We start from the raw sequence: 21,039 nt of genomic DNA, 5'->3' as shown, positions 1-21,039 counted from the left end.
GTATGGTCACATAACACGTAGATATATCATGACATACTGAACTGACACATTGATGAAAACATCATGTATCAATGTCTCAATTTATTTTCGTGAGATAAAAGTTATAATTTTCATTAGAAAATATCAAAATGAGTCTCAATATTTTTTATTGGAAGCCAATTCTTAAAAAAAAAAAAAACATATATTGGAAGCGAATAAAAGAAGCGCGAGTGTGTTACATTATCCAGAAGCAATTCATAATTCAAGATATGACGCTACAAGCAAAGACCAGCTTTACACTCACACTCTCTCCACACTTTACATCATCACCACCTTCTACTCCCTGTCCTCAATTCTTCCACTTCAAACCCAAACCCTCACTCCCTTCTCTTACTCTCACGCGCCGACTCACACTTCCACGCGCCGTCGAGGAAAAAGACCAACCCACCTCCAACCCCGAACCAGAACCCAAACCAGAATCAACCGAGTCCGAATTAGCATCAGAATTGAAGAAAGCAATGCAAGAGAGGAAGGAGAAAGAAGGAGACAATTTCTGGAACGGCGTGGTTTCAGAAATCGGTGAAATAGAATGGCCTGAATTTGGGAAAGTTTTGGGTACAACTGGTGTTGTTCTTAGTGTTATCTTTGGTTCTAGCGCTGTTTTGCTTACTCTTAATGCTATTTTAGCTGAACTTTCTGATAAAGTTTTTGCTGGCAAAGGGGTTCAAGATTTCTTCACATGATCATGATCTATTATATTGTTGTAGATTCAACTATTAATTTCTTGTCTATTTTATAAATTATTGTTGTTACCATTCTGTTTGAAAGAATGAAATTTTGTGAGAATAGTTGGTTTTTGAGATATAAAGGTTTTCATATTTGTAGCTATAGTGTTGCAAAATAGTGGCGCTTAGCGCCAATTTAGTTCCCGACAGAAATAGACCCAAACTAGTCCCTAACATTTTTATTTGATGACAAGTTAGTCCATCTGTCATAATGAATCACATACTAACATGTCTTCTGATATAAATGTTAGAGACTAATGTGGTTTTATTTTTGTCAGGATTAAATTGGCGAGGGACTAGGGTCTTCACTCTCTTAGCAAATTGTTGTTGTCCCGCGATATAGTACTAAGTGTTGTCATATAGAAGCTATAGCAGATCACTGTTTTTACGATTCATGATTGACAACACTGGGTAGCTACTAGATTAAGTGTTTGGCTTTTGTGATCCCTTTTCTCTTGCCTTTGTAAAGATTAATTGTGAACACTTGACATGGATATGGATTTTCTGCAATTAGATATTGTGAAGCACACATTCATGTTGCGGGTAAGTCTAATTAATGCAGTTGTGAATCTCGATTGTCCAATGCAAATTGGTTGGCATTGGGCAGCTTATATTCAAAGTTACATTTAAATTCAATTTGTTGGTTAAAATCCGAGTCGTCATTGAAATCGGACGACTGCATGGAATTCAAGTCCTTTTCTTGACGGCAGGGAATTCAATCCTGTGGATGTGTTGGTCAATATGATTTAGCTAGTCATTTTGAAAGAGAACACCTAAGAATTAGCAGGCATCTAGGAATCTATAAGTTAGAAAAGGTGGGTTGGCTTTTACATGATTAGTCGTATATGTCAATTCTAAAGGCTAGCACTTTTCTATTCAAAAGGAGCTCTTATCAATATCTCTCGTCAATTTGTCAAGTTGCAACTTCATCACTAATATGATTCAATAGCAGAAACAGAGTTTTTGTTATGTGGAATTTCAAATGCTGTAGTTCCTATGGTGAATTGTTACCCAGTATGTAGGGTGTAACAAAAAAGGCTGGTATTCATTTCACTGTCTTAATAGTCTCCTAGCGAGTGCGAAATGATCTATGATAAAAAATTGAAAATAATCGCGCACACGGACTCCGTGGATTATCTACATGTTAATTTCGTATGCCAAATTATTTTTCATATGATTTCCATTTATAGTGTTTCTTTCCTTCTTCTGGTTTTCTAGATAAAGAAACTCCATTTATCAATTTTTGAAGAATACGTGGATTGTGGAGAAACAGTTTTGTTATGATTTTTACAGTTTCTGAATGTATGGATTGTAGAATGAAACAAGTTTGTAAAATCTTTACATATTTTCAAGGAATTTGTTTTTTCATGTAAAACTGAGGAAACAAAGACAACAAAAAAAACTATTGTATGTTTCAAAAGATACATTTTCTTTGGTCTCCTATGCCAATTCCATTTGTGCATCAATGATGATTGATTTCAGGAAAGGAATTATGAAGACTAACAAGGCTTCCCCACCCTGCATCTAAGGCTGCGAGAATAACGAGTAAGCCTTCCAACATAAGTTCCAGGCTTAGCTTTGATCATGTCCTTATTTGAGAATGGTCTGTTAGTCAGCTCAGCTCCACTTTGTCTGAAAAATGCTCCGTTCATGTACACATCGTTGATTGATCTCCATTGCCAGGTTTTCCACTCTGCCTCTGGTACTAACGTCCTCTTTGTTATCTTCATCAACACCAAACCAGAAAATTACGTGAGACTTAGTTTTCATGAATATCAATTTATTCATATGTTTTTGTTCAATCATGACATTTATAAGTACAATGAAAAACCAAAATAGTATTTTATAGGTAACTCCTTTAGATTTCTTTGTAAATGATGCAACCAGTAGCTATGACACGCGAATATGTTAATATTAAGAATTTAGCAGATAATTGTGTTTTACCAAATCACACCAAGAATTTGTAAAGCATATATTTGTATGGATAAGCATAACTGATGCATACCTCTTTAGCATGGCCATTGTTAGGGGCTATGAATTTGTTACCTTCACTAATAATGGTAGGATGCATGGTGCCACCAATGGCATACATTTCCCAGCGATTGTAGAAATTGTTAAGCACATGGATAAAACCAAATCTACACCTTGGCATCCTTTGAATTAATTTCTTACCAAAGCGATTGAATGCAACCGTGATCTGCATTTTCTGATCACCGTCATAACTATCACTTGCACCAAACAACATTACCTAAATCACATACATACCAACAAACAAAAAAACCAAAACCAAAATCAGGTAATATTTTTCATTTCAAACCCATAATGAAAAATCTTATAAGCAAAAACATAAGTAACTATCGAATTAATTACTAATTACCTCATTGTGATTTTCGAAATGACTATTGGAGATGGTAATCGCAGTGGATCCCATAATGGCATCAATGAGTCCATCTCTGCAGTTTCTCATGGAAACATGGTCAATCCAAATATGGCTTGAGCCAAAAATTGAAATTCCATCACCATCACTAATAGTCCTTAGACCATAATGGTCCTCACTATCTCTAACAAGTCCACCACTTCCAACCATAATGTCATAAATTTTGATCCCATGGATGATCACATTCTCGATGAACTGGATAGTAATACCAGCACCATTAGCAATGGTAACATCAGCTCCTCGTCCATCAATGGTCTTGTTACCTGCCATTATGAGCTCCTGGTTGAGCCTAATCTTCATGCTACGAGCGAAGATGATCCACAAAGGCCCATTTCTTGTAACTGCATGCCTAAGGGTACCAGGACGTGGATTCACCATGTCAGTATCTGAGGGGTCAGTTACCACATAGATAGGACCGTCTTTTCCACCAGTAGTCTTCCTTCCAAAACCTTGCACACAATCTGCAAGCTTCTTGCGGTTGTTTGCCCAGTTAGGATCACACCTCCAACACCTATCAATGGGGTTTGTGGCCATGCAAGAACTATTACCCAACCCCGCCAAATTCCTTCTTCCGTTGTTGCCACCAATTATCATTCTGTTTGACAAACCAATAAATATTAAAATATGATAGACCACACTTATAATTAATTCTATGAGAGAAGCAAAGAAAAATGTAACATATAATAACTATTGAATAATAATATAAGTGTCTGATTTGGATTGAGAAAATATTTCCTGTTTTTATTTTTGTTTTGCATTTGAAATTGCCAAATTGTTCTTTGTTGTCCCCATGCATTAAGTTTTCAAAGTTTTCTGCAGGAAATATATTGAAAACAAGGATGTCTTTTTTTGTAATTAAAATAGAAACTAGAAATTAAAATGGAAAATATTTTCTCAAACTAAACAGGGTTTGAAGTTCCACCCATAAAATTGAATGTATAGGTAAATACGATAATTGACACAAGACTCACTCGCTAACAGTAGAAGACAGATTTCCGGAGACTGCATATGGGTCAGGAGTATAAGCTTTGTCGTTTGCCTTCGCAGCAATTGATGCTTTTTTCTGCCAATATGTAGTATTAAGCGTCGGTAATATCCTATCCCAGTATGCTTTGTCCTCTTTGACATTAGCATGCACTAATGTAGATATTGTTACCACCAAACATGACAAAAGGAAGAGATGGTACAATTTTGCCATGAAGGTTCTTTGTCAAATGAAAAGACCCCTCTTCCCTCTGGCAATGAAAGGGGTAATCAAATATAATTAGTAGAACAATTGACATAATTTTATTCTTTATATTTGAAAAGTGATATACAATATGAAATGCCAAATTAGGGTGAGTTGTTTTTGAAGAATAGAGGTTGGAATAACGTTTATTTCTGTCAATGAATATATTTAGGGTGATAATTTGTTATTATATTATCAGTTTACTAGTTTTCTATCAATAGAGAACAATACTGTCATATCCATCAAGGTAAAAAGGAGGTAATTTTGTCCTCAAGGAAATGGTAGTGAATCTTGCCATCCAAATTTAGCTGCCATGTATATATAGCGAGAGTATTTTTATTGTGACAGATGAGAGTTAGATTATAACCATTAGATCAATCTTAAAGGTTCATATGACATTTGTATGCATGTGGTCTTACATTCTTGAATCGTCCTCCACTTTTATTATTTCCATTCTTAAATGGAGAGGATCTTAACTCCCTTCCTCACATCACAACTCACAATGGAGGTCCTACATTCATCAAATTAAACTTTAGGGAATAATTCTTTTGAAAATTCCGTAGAAGATGGTTCATCGAAACTTAGAAAAACTAATTTGATTATTCATAAAAAATTATTTTCACCATCACAAAGGAGGGATCCAACTGGTCTTTTTTCTTTCAAACCTTCACCTTTCTTCATTTCGGCCGCACTTATTTCATATTCTCATCAACAATTTTATGATTTACACTTAGTTTATTTTTGGTTAAGAGATGAATGGTGTAAAAAAAATCAATTACTGCAATTTCTCGCTCGTGGGTTGATTCTACTGGTGGAATTCTTTTTTTTATAAAAAATTAGAGTTTTTTTAGTAAACTAAAAATTAAAGTTGATAAAAAAAAAATACCTTGCCCCAAATCTAAAAAATTCTAATTGGAATGAAAAAAAAGGAACAGTTGCATACAATAACATAGCAAGAGAAAACGAGAAGACTAAAATGGCTGAAGACTGAATAGATGAAAATGTGACGCTACAATTTTAAAAACTTAACACCATGGTAAAAATTTATCCAAATGGTTATGATTTAACCCTCTCATCTCTCACAATAAAAACTCTTCCAATGGTTATATATATATATATATATATATATATATATATATATATATATATATATATATATATATATATATATATATATGAGGAGGGATCCATTGACTCCAAGAGTAACTCTTTAGAGTTACTCCAAATCATGTCCCTTCATTTTAATAGTAATTGATGGCTATGATTAATTATACTAATTATTAGTGTGGTCCTTCATCTCTATTCTTGTGGAAACCAATTCTTCTAACATCTTTGTACACTCTTTCTCCCTCAACACTTTCGATTTACAGTTTTTGAAATTCAATTTTGTTCTCTTTACAACCTTGGACAATGCTTATGTTTCTTCTCTCTGGTTTTTTTTTTTTTTCATTCCCAAAAATTAAATTAGGGTTTAATTGACGCACAATCTTGATTGCAACTTTTGTATAATGGCGGATAGCACAAGATATGAGGAAAAAAAGGCTTCAGCATCTTCTTATATTGAAAACATAAACACCAGTTGCTATCGTTAGATATTGATTCTTGTTTTCCATAATAAGAAGACATGCCTATAACAATTTTTGAAACACCGGCAGGTTTGTATTAATGGTTGTGTTTTTCAGTCGGCTTGAGTAAAATAGGAGAAAAGTATAAAGTAACCCTCACTATAACAATTATTATTATTAATCATATCCATTGATTGCTATTAAAATGAAGGGCCAAGATTTGGAGTAACTCTAAAGAGTTACTCTTGGAGTCAATGGATCCCTTCTCTATATATATATATATATATATAATATAATATAATATTGCTTGTTTCTCTTGACAAGTGGAAGACCAATCATATAAATCATACAATTTTATTATCCCATGTACAATTGAGGCAACATATAACTAGCAACTTAATCCAATCATTTTGCAATGATATATTCTGCTGCGTATAAACCTGAATTAGATATTTATGGTTTTGCCATGCATGGATCCCTTAGACCATCACATATATTAATTGTAACATACTAATTATATGAAACATATCTATATTTTTTTCTTTCATTTTTTTAGATAGGCACACAACATATATCTATCTGATTTACATGTGAGATTAAAGATCGTAGGTCTAAAACAATTTTTTGCGATTAGATAATGTGAAACACAAATTCATTGTGTCGGTAAGTCAAATTGATGCAATTGTGGATCTCGGTTGTACGAAACAAATTGCTTGGTATTAAGTGATTTATATTCCAAGTTACATTGAAATTCAATTTGTTAGTTTAAATTTGAGTCATCCACTGCTTAAATCAGACAACTGCATGGGATTCAGATCCTTTTTCTGACAGTCGGGAATCTGATCCTATGGATGTGTCAGTTAATATGATTTAGCTAGTCATTTTGAAGAGAAGAGAAGAGAACACCTTAGAATTAGCAGACATCTTGGAATCTAGAAGTGAGAAAATATGGGCTTGGCTTTTTACATGGTAAGTCATGTATGTCAATTATAATGGATGCAAAGCTATTGTCTAGCCGTTTTCTTTCAAAGGGAGCTGTTATTAATTTCCTCTTGTCAAGTTGCAGCTTCTTCAATTGTATAAACATAGTTTTTGTTATGTGTTTCAAATGTTGTAGTTCCTGTGCTGAAATGTTTCCTTGTTGTATTTCTTTTTTTTTTTTTTTTACAATTGCTAAATCATTACCGGGTGCGTAGGGTGTAACAAAAAAGACCAGTATTCATTTCATTGCCTGAATAATCCCCTTACGAGCTCAAGTTGATCTATGATAAACAATTGAAAAATAATCGTGCACACGGACACTGTGAATTACTTACATGTTAATTTTGTGAAACATCTTGTATGCCAAATTATTTTTTATATAATTTACATTTACATTATATCTTCTGGCTCTCTGGAGAAAGAATTTCCATTTATCAATTTTTAAAGAATATGTGGATTGTGGATAGGAGCAATTTTGTTATGATTTTTACAGGTTCAAAGAATGTGTGGAATGTAGAATGAAACAAGTTTGTAATATCTTTACATATTTATAAAGTAACAATTTCTTTCATGTCAAACTGAGGAAAAGCATACAAGAAAAAACTATTGCATTTTTCAGATGACACATCTTGTTTGCTCTCCTTTGCCAAAGCCATTTGTGCATCAATGATGATTGATTTCAGGAAGGGAATTTTGAAGACTAACAAGGTTTCCCCACTATGCATCTAAGGCTGCCAGCATAACGAGTAAGCCTTCCCACATAAGTTCCGGGCCTAGATTTGATCATGTCCTTTCTTGAGAATGGTCTGTTTGTCAACTCAGGTCCACCTTGTCTGAAAAATGCTCCGTTCAGGTACACATCGTTGATTGATCTCCATTGCCAGTTTTTCCACACTGACTCATCCACGTACTCCCTCTTTGTTATCTTCATCAACACCAAAACAGAAAATTATGCGAGACTTAGTTATCATGAATTTCAATTTATTCCTATGTTTTTGTTTAATCATGACAATTATAAGTACAATGAAAGACCAAAATAGTATTTTATAAGGAATTACATAAGTACAATTATAACTGTTGCATACCTCTTTGGCATTGCCATTGTCAGGGGCAATGAATCGGTTACCCTCACTGATAATGGTAGGATGCATGCTGCCACCAATGGCATACATCTCCCAGTGAGTGTAGTCATTGTTAAGCACATGGATAAAACCAAATCTACACCTTGGCATCCTTTGGATTAATCTCTTACCAAAGTGGTTGAATGCAACTGTGATCTGCATTTTCTCATCACCGCCATAGCCATCACTTGCACCAAACAACATCACCTAAATCACATGCACGCACAAAAAAAAAAAAAAACCAAAATCAAAATCAGGTAATATTTTTCATTTCAAACCCATGAATGAAAATTTTTATAAGCAAAAACATAATTAACTATTAATTACCTCGTTGTGATCTGTGAAATGACTATTGGAGATGGTAATAGCAGTGGATCCCATAATGGCATCAACTAGTCCATCTCTACAGTTTCTCATGGAAACATGGTCAATCCAAATATTGCTAGAGCCAAAAATTGAAATTCCATCACCATCACTCATAGTCCTTTGACCAAAATGGTCCTGACCATCTCTAATAAGTCCACCACTTCCAACCACGATGTCAAAAATTTTGATTCCATGGATGATCACATTCTCGATGAACTGGATAGTAATACCAGCACCACTAGCAATGGTAACATCAGCTCCCCGTCCATCAATGGTCTTGTTACTTGTCATTATGAGCTCCTGGTTGAGCCTAATGGTCATGCTACGAGCGAAGGTGATCCACAAAGGCCCATTTCTTGTTACCGCGTATCTAAGGGTACCAGGAAGTGGATTCACCATGTCACTATCTGAGGGGTCGGTTACCACATAGATAGGACCACCTTTTCCACCAGTAGTCTTCCTTCCGAAACCTTTAACACAATCTGCAAGCTTCTGGCGGTTGTTTGCCCAGTTAGGATCACACCTCCAACACCTGTCAATGGGGTTTGTAGCCATGCATGGACCACGTGCTTTTTGCCCGGCCAAATTCCTTCTTCCTTGGTTGCCGCTAATTATCATTCTGTTTGTCAAACCAATAAATATTAAAATATGATAGATCACACTTATAATTAATTCTACGAGAGATACAAAGAAACATGTAACAATAATGTATGTGTCTGATTTGGATTGAGAATTTATTTCCTGTTTTTTTTTTTCATTTGAAGTTGCCAAGTTGTCTCTTTGTTGTCACTATCCATTACATTTTTAAAGTTTTATGCAAGAAAAATAGTGAAAACAATGAGGTTGTTTTGACACAAGACTCACTCGCTAACACTATGGCTCAGGTTTCCAGAGACTGCATATGGGTCAGGAGTATAAGCTTTGTCGTTTTTCATTGCAGCAATTGAAGCTTTTTGCTGCCAATATGTCGTATTAAGCACTGGTGCTATCCTATCCCAGTATGCTTTGTCCTCTTTGACATTAGCATGTACTAATGTAGATATTGTTACCACCAAACATGTCAAAAGAAAGAGATGATACAATTTTGCCATGATGGATGGTTCTTTGTCAAATGAAAAGAACCCCCTTCCCTCTGGCGATGAAAGGGGTAATTAAATATGAGTAGTACAACAATTGACATGATTTTATTCTTTATATATGGAAAGGGATATACAATGAATGGCCAAATTAGGGTGAGTTGTTTTTGCAGAATAGAGGTTGGAATAACGTTAATTTCTGCCAATGAATATATTTAGGGTGAAAATTTGTTATTATATTTTAAGTTTAGTAGTTTTCTATCAATAGAGAACACTACTGTCATAACCATCAAAGGAAAAAAAAGGGTTATTGGTAATTTTATTCTTTATATATTGATTGTTTGCTTCTCCTTGACAAGTGGAAGACCAATCTCATATAAACCATTCAATTTTATCATCCCATGCAGAGTAGAGGCATGCATCTAGCAACCTAATTAGAGTTTATCTTTTCCAGTAATTTTGCAATGATATATTCTGTTACATATAAACCTGAATTAGATATTTATGGTTTTGGCATGGATCCCTTAAACCATCGCATATAACGGTGATGATACTGGCGGTCATTTTACAACTGGCCCATATGAAATTTGATTTTGCCCCTTGAGGTTACAAACTTAGGCTCTTCGTAAAAATAGCATGACTGATAAACCTGATAAACTTGCTTAAAGGCTGATGTCTGATGGTTGGTGATCAATGACTGATAAGATAATAAAAATGTATAATAAAAATGTTTGGTAAAATTAGTTCAACTAACTGATAAATTTAAAATTATATAAAAGAACATTTTTAATTCATAATAAATTTTATATCAATTAATATTTAATATATTAATTTTTTTTGTAATTTCAATATATTAATTTAATATGCCTTTTATATATTATTGCTAATATATAAAACAAGAAAATGAGACTGTAATGAGACTGTATCACATTTGTTGAATTAGAGTATTACCATTGTTTCTATATCAAACAAGAAAATGAAATCAAATAACTCCTGTTTTAAGTCACACCACTAAATATATTTTCTTATAACTTCTATGTTTATGCCTGCAGGTTCTTGTGGAAGTGTCTATTAATTGCAAGTGTTGTAAAGGATATTATATTAACAAATTTAATTATCATAACTCGAGATTTAACATTTCTAAATTTAATTTTAAGGATATATTTTACAAATTACTGTGTTGCACCTAAAATTAATAGTATTAGTAGTACACTGAGGTTCTTTAATGTGCTAGTAATTAACACACACTTAATGTTAATAAGATTTTAGGAAGACCCTGGAGATGATATGAAAAATGTAAACTAAACACCGTTGCTATTATTTCTAATTTCATATCATCTTTTTGGAGGATGTTGTTGTCAAGTCAAGCTTTGCTCTCTGATAGTCTAATTTACTTATTTACTTACTATATACTATGTTGCTGCACTTTTGATTCTAATGATTGGCATAAAGATCATGTAATTTAATAAATGGTTCATGTTTGTTAAAGTTATTTGTAAGGGATGAGTCCATGGGATCACAGAAATGAAAGGGAATTTGGAAATTTCACTAATGACCAGTGTATAAGTACAACAGAGAAACTGAATTTTTGAAGGAAAGTTAAAAATTGTTATAGCATGCAAGAGTCTGCAACTGAAAGAGATACTGAAAACTAAGAAAAGAAAGTTAGTACAAGAGAAATATATTCCTACTAAAAAGACCAAAGGAGAAGAGGAGCGATTTCATCGAAGTCTTAACACTTTCCTTGCCAATCATTGCTCCCTTTTATAGAAGGTTTAAGAAATATTTCTCGGATGCCTTTATTTTCTTAATTGTTGGATCAAAAGAGACATGTCTCTTTTCTCTAACCAATATTTTGATTCCACTCCGATGACTTGGCTTTTTCTCGACTAGCATCATAACATGGATCTGAATCCTAGACAACTGGTTTTCCTGCAGCCACCTCTGCCGCATCATTTCAACTTTTGGATTGATCGCACGACTGAGATATGAAAAACACATGGTACATCTGTCATCTCTCTGGACCAAACTCAGACCCTTCAACCTTCATCTCCATTACTTTTCACCGAAAGACTTGCCGTCGTTGTTTCTTCGTTGCGACCATTTAACTTCATCTCCATTACTCTTCGCCAAAAGCCTTCCCTTAAAATCTAGGTCATTGAATTAATCCGAGGGTTGTGATTGATGCGGTAGTGACTGCAGTTTACAGCTTGGCTGTCAAGGATCTTAACACTAATAATCTTTTTGCGAACACTTATATCTAAGTCATTAGCTCCCATTTTTACGAAAACATCCACACAAACATTTCTTTCATGAAGAATGTCATGAAGAGAAATGGTTCAATCTTTTTGCATGAACTCTTCAATAATCTCTATCACATTAGCTTAATGATGAAATTGAGACGTTCCCCTCATGACTAGTTGAACCACATATAAATAATCTGAAAAGTACATAACTTTCTTATACGCAACTTGCCAACACAATTTCAAGCCGATCAAAAGTGCTTGAATTTCCGAATGAAGAATATTAAGACAAACTAACGCTAGCTGCCATAAAAATCAAAATGGATTGTACCATCAAAATTACGCACCAATACCAGCCTTCACTAGATTAGTCAAAGCACAGTCCATACTCTAAGACAATGGTATCTTGATCCCTTTTCACCCAAACCACCTCATGAACTAGACAGTGGCGGAGCCAGGTAGGGACAGGGGAGGGCCATGGCCTCCCCAAAGTCCCAAAGCAAAAAATTTAGCATTTTGCTTGAATTTTGTATTCTTTTTAAAGAAATGCCTTGAAAATATTAGATAGGAGAGTTTCAAACTACAATTAAGGGACCTAAATAAAAACGCCAAACCACTTGAGCTACAACTTTATATGTGAGTATTTTAATGAATATAAATATATATTGTAAAACTATGGCCTCTCCATAAAAATATTGTTGGCTTCGTCACTAGAACTAGAAGAGAGAAGTGAGAGGAGGAGCTTCCAAACGCCCGAAGAGCAACTTGAAACTGAGGAAAAATTGTTGGTATTATCTTGTACCTATCTCAAAGATAAATTTGTTGCGAGAAATTCAAATAAAATTCACCTTTCGTGTTGGTGTAATTAAAAAAAAGGACAAAACTTACTATTTTTCGTGTTGTTCTTCACATAAAAATTTATTTTTTGTGCTTATAGCAAACTTTGAGAAAATTGTGGATTTGAGAAATCATGGGTAGCTATAAGTATTTTATGTGAAGAACCACACAAAAAAAACAAATAAGAAATATAAGTTTTTTTTTTTTTTTGGGAGATTAGTCAATTTAGTCCCTGAATAGGAAAGGAATCGTCACTTTAGTCCCTGAATGCAGATAAATTGCAAAATAGTCCCTGAATGTAGACTATGTTGGTCAATTTAGTCGTTGGTCAATTTAATCCCTGAATGTAGACTCTGTTAGGCAATTTAGTCCCTGAATGTAGATTCCGTTAGTCAATCTAGTCCTTGAAATTGACCAACAGAGTCTACATTCAGGGACTGTTTTGCAATTTCTCTGCATTCAGAGACTAAAGTGGCTACTCCTTTCCCATTCAGGGACCAAAGTGACTAATTCCCTTTTTTTTTGGTAGATTGACAAAATAACAAATAATCATTAAAACTCATACAAATATCGGAGTTCGAATATGATCTAACTTAACAATTTTAATATTTTTTGCAGCTGAACTATAACTTCGTAAGTTTTATACTTAAAAAAGATAGGGATTGTTTGTTAACGCTAATGTTGTATATAGCCGAAGTATTTGAAAATCCAATTCCTAAGAAAAGAAGCATTTGCGTAGGTTCTGTAAAACAGACATTCTCTCCCGCCATGACAATGAGCCTCATCGAGGAGATTTACAAGTGCCTCATCGTAGCTGGAATTGGTACCTCTCTCTCTATCTCTCTCTCTCTCTCTCTCTCTCTCTCTCTCATCAACTATTTTTTGTTGATATTCTCATATGATTTTCCATCGTTCCTCTAGGTTACTGCAGCATCCTTTTCATAAACACCACATACTCCAATTTTATCCGCCGCCGCCGCTTTCAGGTATATTATATGTATTTCTAAGAGAACCAGTTTACTCTGTATAGGCATGATTTATGATTTGTGGATGATGATTAGGGTTTTAGTAAATTCCTTTTTTATTTTTCATCTCATTATTGATACTTGTGTTGTGACTATCAATGTCTTTGGTTCCCATATTTTTTGAGTCATTATCTCAAGTTAAAGCTAAATTAAGATCTTAATTGGTTCTCAACTCTGATGTTGTTGCAACTTATTATATTCTGTATTATACGAATTTCGTTGTTGTAGTTGCTGCCGGATGGATCACTGGAGTCTCCGGATCACACTGAAGGTGAAGATGCCAATGATGATTCCACTCATGATCAGGTAATGAACTTGATATATATATGTATATATATATATAGTGTGTGTGTGTGTGTGTGTGTGTGTGTGTGTGTTATTCTGAACTCTACTCTGATGTTGTTATATTCTGTGTTATATTAATTTCATTGTAGTTGCTGGTGAAAGGATCGCCGAATTCCGTCGATCAGGCTGAAGGTGAAGATGCTGATGATGATTCCACTCATGCTCAGGTAACAAACTGGTTGAAAATGTCTCAATACCCCATTCCCCTACCCAACCCAAAAATTCATTGGCCCATCACAGGCCTTGCCAATCCATTAGTCCAAAATATTTATAAACATGATGGGAAGGAAAGAAATCTGTCCTGTACACAGGTTTCTGGAGTTCAAAGTACTATTGCCAAGGGTGTCTTGCAAAAAAAAGTGAAAAGAGAGTACATGCATTTGCTGGTTATTCTGTTGTGCCTAATGAAAATACTGATTTAACTACTAGAATCATTTCAATGCATGAAAGATCTTGGTATGAAAATGTTTATTCTGTTGTGCGTAAAGAAAAGACTGATTTTAATTTTAATAATCTGGTTACAGGACAAGACAAATCATACAACGCGCACTTGTAATGGCTATGCACGTGGAAGAGACTTGATGTCGGAAATAGAAGAAAACATACAGGTAAATTTTACATTTATCAGCAGCTTTTGCTGTTTGTCATTCTATAATTACCTGCTGTTGTTGAATGTGCAATTTATATTTGGTTTGAACTATCATTCGTTATTTGTTGCTTGTTGGTGTCCATGAGAAACATAAATCAGCTTAAAGATCCTTGCCATTGTTAACTTTATAAGAACATTTCTATTTTATTTTCTGTTTTTAATGATGAAGGATACTTTGTTTTTAATGAAGATATTTTTATTTTTCATTTGAATTTGAAACGGAAATATCTATCTAGTTCTTAGAAAATAATTACCAAGTACTATAGAATGTCATCAGGAAAGAGAGTTTGATAGAAAGAGGCAAGGCAATGAGAAAAGAAACAAAATTTTCTTCTCAAATCTTGAGCTGTGATCTCCTGTTAATAAACGCAGCGTAATTACAATCATTGTATTCGTGACCAACAACTAACTTGTGTAAAAGAATCCAACTAACTATTAAGTATTAACTGATATAAACGCTGCAGTGGTAGTGATCAGATACTGTGCAGTATATTAAGTGGGTACTCCTAACATTAAGGTTGCAAAATAAATATAAATATATGCTATAACTTTTCTCCAAATTCACTAAACTCGGTGAAAGCATAGTTCGATAGTTAACCATCATAGTTACCATATCTGAGCTATCACTGTTTATATAATAACTTTTAATTTCAAAAGAATAGACAGACACTTAGGAGAATACACGCAAAACTGCTTGTGTCCCCCATACAGTTGGAACTTCATTTGAAAGATCGTTGTATTATTTTAGTTTTTACGCATGTTACGTCAGTACATGGGATACACGATTCAAGTGCATGGTATGAAAATGGTTTGTTTTTCTGTGCCTAAAGAAAATACTGATTTGATTGATAGTCTGGGTTCGGGACGATGCATATCATAGAATATATTTAGGACTTTGTATGATGGAAAAGACTTTAAAAGATTAAGATTGCATTTATCAGCAGCTTTTGCATAGCAGTCAATAGCGGCCGATAGCGGTGCTATAGCGGTCGTGCGTAGCGTTGCGGCGATGAACCGCTACGCTAATCGTCGTAGAGGTGCGGAATCAAATAGAGGCCGCTTCAGTTGCTATAGTGGCATAGCGGTGCGGAGCAGATAGCGGCCGCTTCAGCCGCTATTTATCATCCTATAACATGGTATTGATGTATATGCAAATTATATTTTGTTTGGACTATCATTCATTTTTTGGTGTATTTGTGAGGGCAAAGAAAACTTCATGATCTTTAAGAATGTAAGTGTTATTGATTCCGTGAATTGAATCTGGAGAAAATTTGGCTGATTGTGTTTTTTTTTTTTTAACAAGTAGCTGATTGTGTTATTATATGCACTCTGTGTATGATTTATCACCCATATTTTTATGCTCAGAAAACTCGAAGTATGATACAAGCCGGTGGAGGAAGAATTACTTTTGATATGGATTTCTCGCAAGAAAACGTGAAAACATTGGTACGTTTTCTTACATGCATTTACTGGTTAATTGTTAGCATGGTTATCTTGCTAGCATCGAACAATGAAGGAGGATATTTTGGAGTTTGGCATTATATTTAATTCTCATTTGAACTATAATATGTCTATCTATTTTCCTAGAAAATAAATATTAAGTATTTTGAAAACAGGAAAGAAAGTTCGATAGAAGGATACATGAGATAGAAAACAGGAGTTTTCTGTAAATCTGAATTATGATCTCGATTACACAACAGTTGTTTAAATACAATAACTGAATCTGTGACCATCAACTATCAGAATCCAACTAACAACATAATGATACAATTGCTTCGCTGAAATTGATCTGATACTGCACACAGTATATTAAGTTTGTGCTCTTAACATTTAAGGTTGCAAGCAATTATAAATACATACTACCTTTTTCTATCACAATCACTCTTTCGTCGTTAATTATCTCTTTTAGGATGAAAGGTTGGTTATATCATAGAAGTACTCGGTTTTACTGAACCTTCCTACACAGGACTACCCTGTATTATTTTCTCCTCCTTGATAATTGTACTTGTAACTAACGAACCGTAATCAGTTAGGTACAGCTTGATGGTTAAACCATAGTTAGAAAGTTAATCAATAAAACCATATGGGAGTCATCAATAGCAACTTTTCATTTTCAATAGAATATTTAGCAAATGCCAACTTAATTTTCATTTAAATCTTTAAACTCGATTAGCCACATTGATTGGGGAGTAGGTATTCTTTTTCACGTCCCTATTAAATTTGGAAAGTAGCTTGTAATTTTTTGCAGTCAACTCTTTCCCCCCTTGTTTGAAAGATGTCTGTAAAAATAATTGACACATGTCACATAACGGCACATCATAAAAAATTTAAGTACTGGAATCATTTGAATGCACGAAAGATCTTGGTATGAAAATGGTTATTCTGTTGTGAGTAAAGAAAAGACTGATTTTAATTTTAATAATCTGGTTACAGGACAAGAAAAATCATACAACGCGCACTTGTAATGGCTATGCACGTGGAAGAGACTTGATGTCGGAAATAGAAGAAAACATACGGGTAAATATTACGTTTATCAGCAGCTTTTGCTGTTTGTCATTCTATAATTACCTGCTGTTGTTGAATGTGCAATTTATATTTGGTTTGAACTATCATTTGTTATTTGTTGCTTGTTGGTGTCCACGAGAAACATAAATCAGCTTGAAGATCCTTGCCATTGTTAACTTTATAAGATCATTTCTATTTTTATTTGGAGAATGTTAACCAGTGCCCCCGGGGCATTGGTTAAGCACCAAAAAAGGAAGTTTTTGTTAAAAAGTAATGTAATTATTACTTGATCAAAAGTGACAGTTTATAGTTCCAAGACAGAAAATTCTATTTTTGGATTCCTTAACCAGTGCCCCGGGGGCACTGTTTAACAAGACCCTTTTTATTTTTATGTTTTTAATGATGAAGGATACTTTGTTTTTAATGAAGATATTTTTATTTTTCATTTGAATTGAAATTGAAATATCTATCTAGTTCTTAGAAAATAATTACCAAGTACAATAGAATGTCATCAGGAAAGAGAGTTTGATAGAAAGAGGCAAGACAATGAGAAAAGAAACAAAGTTTTCTTCTCAAATCTTGAGTTGTGATCTCCTGTTAATAAACGCAGCGTAATTACAATAATTGTATCCGTGACCAATAACTAACTTGTGTAAAAGAATCCAACTAACTATTAAGTATTAACTGAAATAAACGCTGCAGTGGTAACTTTATTGATTCTACGTATATCTGAGTCATCATTGATGTATAGTAACTTTTCATTTTCATTAGAATATTTTGTAAATGCCAACTCGGTTTTCTCCCAAATCCATGACTCAGTTAAAGTATAGTTAGATAGTTAACCATTATAGTTTCCTAATTTGAGTTATCACAATTGTAAAGTAACTTTTAATTTCAATTGAATAGTCACTTTGTTCGTACTTGTCTGTGTTCCCCATACAATTGGAAGCTAGCATGTAGTTCTGTAATAAACTTTTTTGTTTACTTTATTTGAAAGATCCTTGTATAATCTATGTATTGTATGTTACATGTGCATGATAAAGTCCTGGTCTTGGTATGAAAATGCTTAGTTTTTCTGTGCCTAAAGAAAATACTGATTTGATTGATAGTCTGTTCAGGACGATACAATAGAATATATTTAGGACTTTGTGTGATGAAAAAGGCTTTAAAGTTAAAATTGCATTTATCAACGGCTTTTGTTGATTATCATCCTATAACATGGTACTGTTGTATATGAAATTATATTTTGTTTGGACTATCCTTCATTTTTTTGGTGTATTTGTGAGGGCGATAAACCTTCATGATCTTTAAGAATGTAAATGTTATTGATTCCGTGAATTGAATATGGAGAAAGTTTGGCTGATTGTGTTATTGTATGCATCTCTGTGTATGATTTCTCACTCATGCTTTTATGCTCAGAAAACACGATATAGAATACATAATGGTGGAGGACGAATTACTAGTGTATGGGATTCTTGCAACTAAAAATGATCAGAGATGCTGCACAAAGTGGTGGAAAACGAAGTATTTACTGATGAGAAGTTGGTTGAGGAGTGATATGATGGAGTCTTCCTGCCTCTCTTTAAACTCGCATATGGTTTATTATGATAGTATTATTTGATTACTCAGTTAGAAAATATCTTAAAATTCTTTCATCTGATAATTTGAGTTGGACTATGCAACTATACTTGTAAGGACAATTTGTTTTCAAAATTATTACACATTGTTATTAAACAAAGTTGATATATATGGTTTGTGTTCTTACTGAGATATGTGAGGTGTACCATGCCCGGAGGTATGTTGAGACTAAGGATCGAAAGTGTGTATGGTAAAATGAATCAGTTACTTCCCAATGCTTTAGATCTCTCTATTTATAGAGGTTGGGGGAGAGGTTTTTACCGAGTGATTGCTGGATAGATCATGGGGTTGTGATCCCGAGATAGTGGAGAATAGGGAAGAGTGGGCCGAGATCATAAAAATCACATGACGGTCCATAACCCTCCAAACACGAGGTCCGTAAAGGTAAAGTGTTTTAGATAAAATGAACATCAATGATGTATCGGTAGTAATCTAAGGATCAAGTATTTGTGATGTATTAATGTCTTTTGTGTATCCTATCTTTATAATGATTGTTGACATTCGCAATGAACTTCGTTTAATTAACTCGTTCTTGCTTATATTTTGCAGAATCTTTGAATGTTGTGTGTTTGTATGTCTAGAGTATCTCATTTGTCGAAATATGCTATTTAAAAAAACTTTCAGTTGTTAGGATAAAGATTTCTCAAGTGAAAGAAGAGCATTGGATGATACATATACTCCAATACAAATACTATTTCCTTGCGCCTGCTAGGTTTTTTTCCTTGGTAGGTTTTGGTGTATCATCTAGTGGTCTTTGTTTTTATCATCTAGTGGTTGGTTTTTGTTTTTATCATGTATGTCGCCATAGCAATATGGCCCTTTGATTCATCTCACGTTGACAAAGAAGAAAATGGAGAAGAGCAACTTTCTTTAGCTAGGATTTTATCCCACTTGGCGCCTTATCGTTACAAAATTTTCTCCAATTGATCGTCTTCCACCTCATCCATCATCTTTAAATCTTGATTTTATGGTGTCAATCTCAAGTATAGAGAGGATCTCTAAGCGGCCGCCTAAAAAACCACCATGGAAACTTTATGTTTTGGGTACTTTGTCATTTTCTGGTTTGAGATCTAATAATTGTGTTAGAGTTTTTATGATTTTCTTGTTTTGTTTCTTTGCCTATGTTTCGTTGTTATTTTTAACTTGCTTCAAATTGGTATTCCACATGTTTGTTGAAATGCTTGAGAGTGACTCTTTTTATCGGTACCATATTTTGAGTAAGAAGCTTATCGTGTCTATCACCAAATTCAACATTCGTTTAACCTTGCAAATGACTTGCCAACATGTGGTTGAATTGGTCATTTCAAAAACCACTTATTGTCGAAATGAATGAACACCTACAACAATTTTTTTCGAGGATGAATGCATTAATTAAAGATTGTTTAGCTTCTAATAATTGGAAATTTATATTAAAAAAATTTAAAAAAATGTCATAATAATTGGAAGCCAAATAGGTTAGTCATAAGTTAGAGATAAGGACAAATTGGATGACTCGTGGCCACGCCTTCTCACATATATATCGTGACCAGTCTTGGCAAATGATACACGCGACGCAACCATTGTCGTTCAAGATTATCAAGAGATTTTTTTTTGGTGGTGTTTACTGTTTTTTTTTGGTGGAGAAGAAATTAATTGAACTATGTTTCAAAAAAAAATTGAACTAGAAAACGATATTAAATGTCCATCAAAACTTTTCTAAAAAAATATATATACATCAAAACTGTACTTGGGAAAAAAAATTGAAAGAGCTAGAATTTTTTTTATTGAAAGATTTTAAAAAAATATTTTTGTGTAGTACTTTCACACGCACACATATAGTTCATTTAACGGCACACACAAATATTTGTACATGATCGATTGGTAATGTCAAAAACTTCTATATTACCGGTCTTTATACTTCTCATAATCATGTAATGGCTATGATCGATTGACAATGTTATTAAATTTTTTAAAGGAGAGTTTTAAGGTTTATTACTTTCTAATCTGATATTATTTGGTTTGAATTCGGTGTTGAAAATGTTATTAAATTTTTTAAAGGAGAGTTTTAAGGTTTATTGCAATCCTATCAAGAGATTACTTTCTAAAGATGCATGTATAGACATCACATTAAAAAAAAAAAATAATGGAATGAGGTACGTAATCAGATTCCCTTCCATTGAGTTTATTTTGGTGGCTTTGCTGACTGTGATGCTGACAGTGCTTGCATCATGCAATAGATAAGCATGCAGAAGGTACCTTACCTTAACAATCTATCTATCT

At 33.8% G+C, this 21,039-nt stretch overlaps 4 protein-coding genes across 7 annotated transcripts; 2 read left to right on the top strand and 2 right to left on the bottom strand.

Moving 5' to 3' along the window:
- The first annotated feature begins 221 nt into the window (after positions 1 to 221).
- On the top strand, positions 222 to 841 carry SECE1 (secE/sec61-gamma protein transport protein). The gene has a single exon (XM_085714806.1). It carries the CDS (start codon positions 249 to 251, stop codon positions 720 to 722), a length of 474 nt encoding a protein of 157 aa, XP_085570932.1. The 5' UTR covers positions 222 to 248; the 3' UTR covers positions 723 to 841.
- A 1,232-nt stretch (positions 842 to 2,073) lies between these two features.
- Positions 2,074 to 4,618, bottom strand: LOC146921364 (pectate lyase-like). The gene is made up of 4 exons (XM_085714805.1): positions 4,173 to 4,618; positions 3,142 to 3,796; positions 2,770 to 3,012; positions 2,074 to 2,488 (listed from the first exon to the last, which is right to left on the bottom strand). The coding sequence occupies exons 1-4, from the start codon at positions 4,397 to 4,399 to the stop codon at positions 2,264 to 2,266; spliced, it is 1,350 nt and encodes a 449-aa protein (XP_085570931.1). The 5' UTR covers positions 4,400 to 4,618; the 3' UTR covers positions 2,074 to 2,263.
- A 2,871-nt stretch (positions 4,619 to 7,489) lies between these two features.
- LOC146921363 (pectate lyase-like) lies at positions 7,490 to 9,636 on the bottom strand. The gene is made up of 4 exons (XM_085714797.1): positions 9,327 to 9,636; positions 8,424 to 9,081; positions 8,061 to 8,303; positions 7,490 to 7,900 (listed from the first exon to the last, which is right to left on the bottom strand). The coding sequence occupies exons 1-4, from the start codon at positions 9,551 to 9,553 to the stop codon at positions 7,676 to 7,678; spliced, it is 1,353 nt and encodes a 450-aa protein (XP_085570923.1). The 5' UTR covers positions 9,554 to 9,636; the 3' UTR covers positions 7,490 to 7,675.
- A 3,615-nt stretch (positions 9,637 to 13,251) lies between these two features.
- Positions 13,252 to 18,889, top strand: LOC146921362 (uncharacterized). 4 transcript variants are annotated; one of them, XM_085714801.1, is made up of 8 exons: positions 13,358 to 13,441; positions 13,540 to 13,604; positions 13,872 to 13,949; positions 14,078 to 14,155; positions 14,513 to 14,596; positions 16,003 to 16,083; positions 17,071 to 17,154; positions 18,562 to 18,889. In XM_085714801.1, the coding sequence occupies exons 1-8, from the start codon at positions 13,387 to 13,389 to the stop codon at positions 18,625 to 18,627; spliced, it is 591 nt and encodes a 196-aa protein (XP_085570927.1). In that variant the 5' UTR covers positions 13,358 to 13,386; the 3' UTR covers positions 18,628 to 18,889. The 4 variants fall into 4 exon arrangements, with proteins under 4 accessions (XP_085570930.1, XP_085570928.1, XP_085570926.1 ...); XM_085714800.1 differs by lacking the exon at positions 16,003 to 16,083 and having other exon boundaries at positions 13,263 to 13,441; XM_085714804.1 differs by lacking the exons at positions 14,513 to 14,596; positions 16,003 to 16,083 and having other exon boundaries at positions 13,252 to 13,441.
- The last annotated feature ends 2,150 nt before the right edge of the window (positions 18,890 to 21,039 follow it).

The sequence above is a fragment of the Medicago sativa genome, chromosome 5, assembly GCF_051527215.1.
Source record: "Medicago sativa cultivar Bolivia chromosome 5, Bolivia_mono, whole genome shotgun sequence".
In the NCBI taxonomy this organism is placed as follows: domain Eukaryota; kingdom Viridiplantae; phylum Streptophyta; class Magnoliopsida; order Fabales; family Fabaceae; genus Medicago; species Medicago sativa.
Note: the sequence above shows the minus strand (reverse complement) of the source record. Positions and strands in the feature narration are given on the sequence as shown.

Bases quoted from the DNA above. Each gene is read 5' to 3' on its own strand.
- SECE1 (XM_085714806.1), top strand. From the start codon at position 249: ATGACGCTACAAGCAAAGACCAGCTTTACACTCACACTCTCTCCACAC.
- LOC146921364 (XM_085714805.1), bottom strand. From the start codon at position 4,399: ATGGCAAAATTGTACCATCTCTTCCTTTTGTCATGTTTGGTGGTAACA. The intron at 3,013-3,141 runs GTAATTAGTAAT...TATGTGATTTAG, and splicing joins ATTTCGAAAATCACAATGAG to GTAATGTTGTTTGGTGCAAG. The intron at 2,489-2,769 runs GTATGCATCAGT...GTGTTGATGAAG, and splicing joins ACAATGGCCATGCTAAAGAG to ATAACAAAGAGGACGTTAGT.
- LOC146921363 (XM_085714797.1), bottom strand. From the start codon at position 9,553: ATGGCAAAATTGTATCATCTCTTTCTTTTGACATGTTTGGTGGTAACA. The intron at 9,082-9,326 runs GTGAGTCTTGTG...TTTGACAAACAG, and splicing joins CTGAGCCATAGTGTTAGCGA to AATGATAATTAGCGGCAACC. The intron at 8,304-8,423 runs GTAATTAATAGT...CATGTGATTTAG, and splicing joins ATTTCACAGATCACAACGAG to GTGATGTTGTTTGGTGCAAG.
- LOC146921362 (XM_085714800.1), top strand. From the start codon at position 13,297: ATGTTGTATATAGCCGAAGTATTTGAAAATCCAATTCCTAAGAAAAGA. The intron at 13,605-13,871 runs GTATATTATATG...TCGTTGTTGTAG, and splicing joins TCCGCCGCCGCCGCTTTCAG to TTGCTGCCGGATGGATCACT. The intron at 13,950-14,077 runs GTAATGAACTTG...ATTTCATTGTAG, and splicing joins ATGATTCCACTCATGATCAG to TTGCTGGTGAAAGGATCGCC.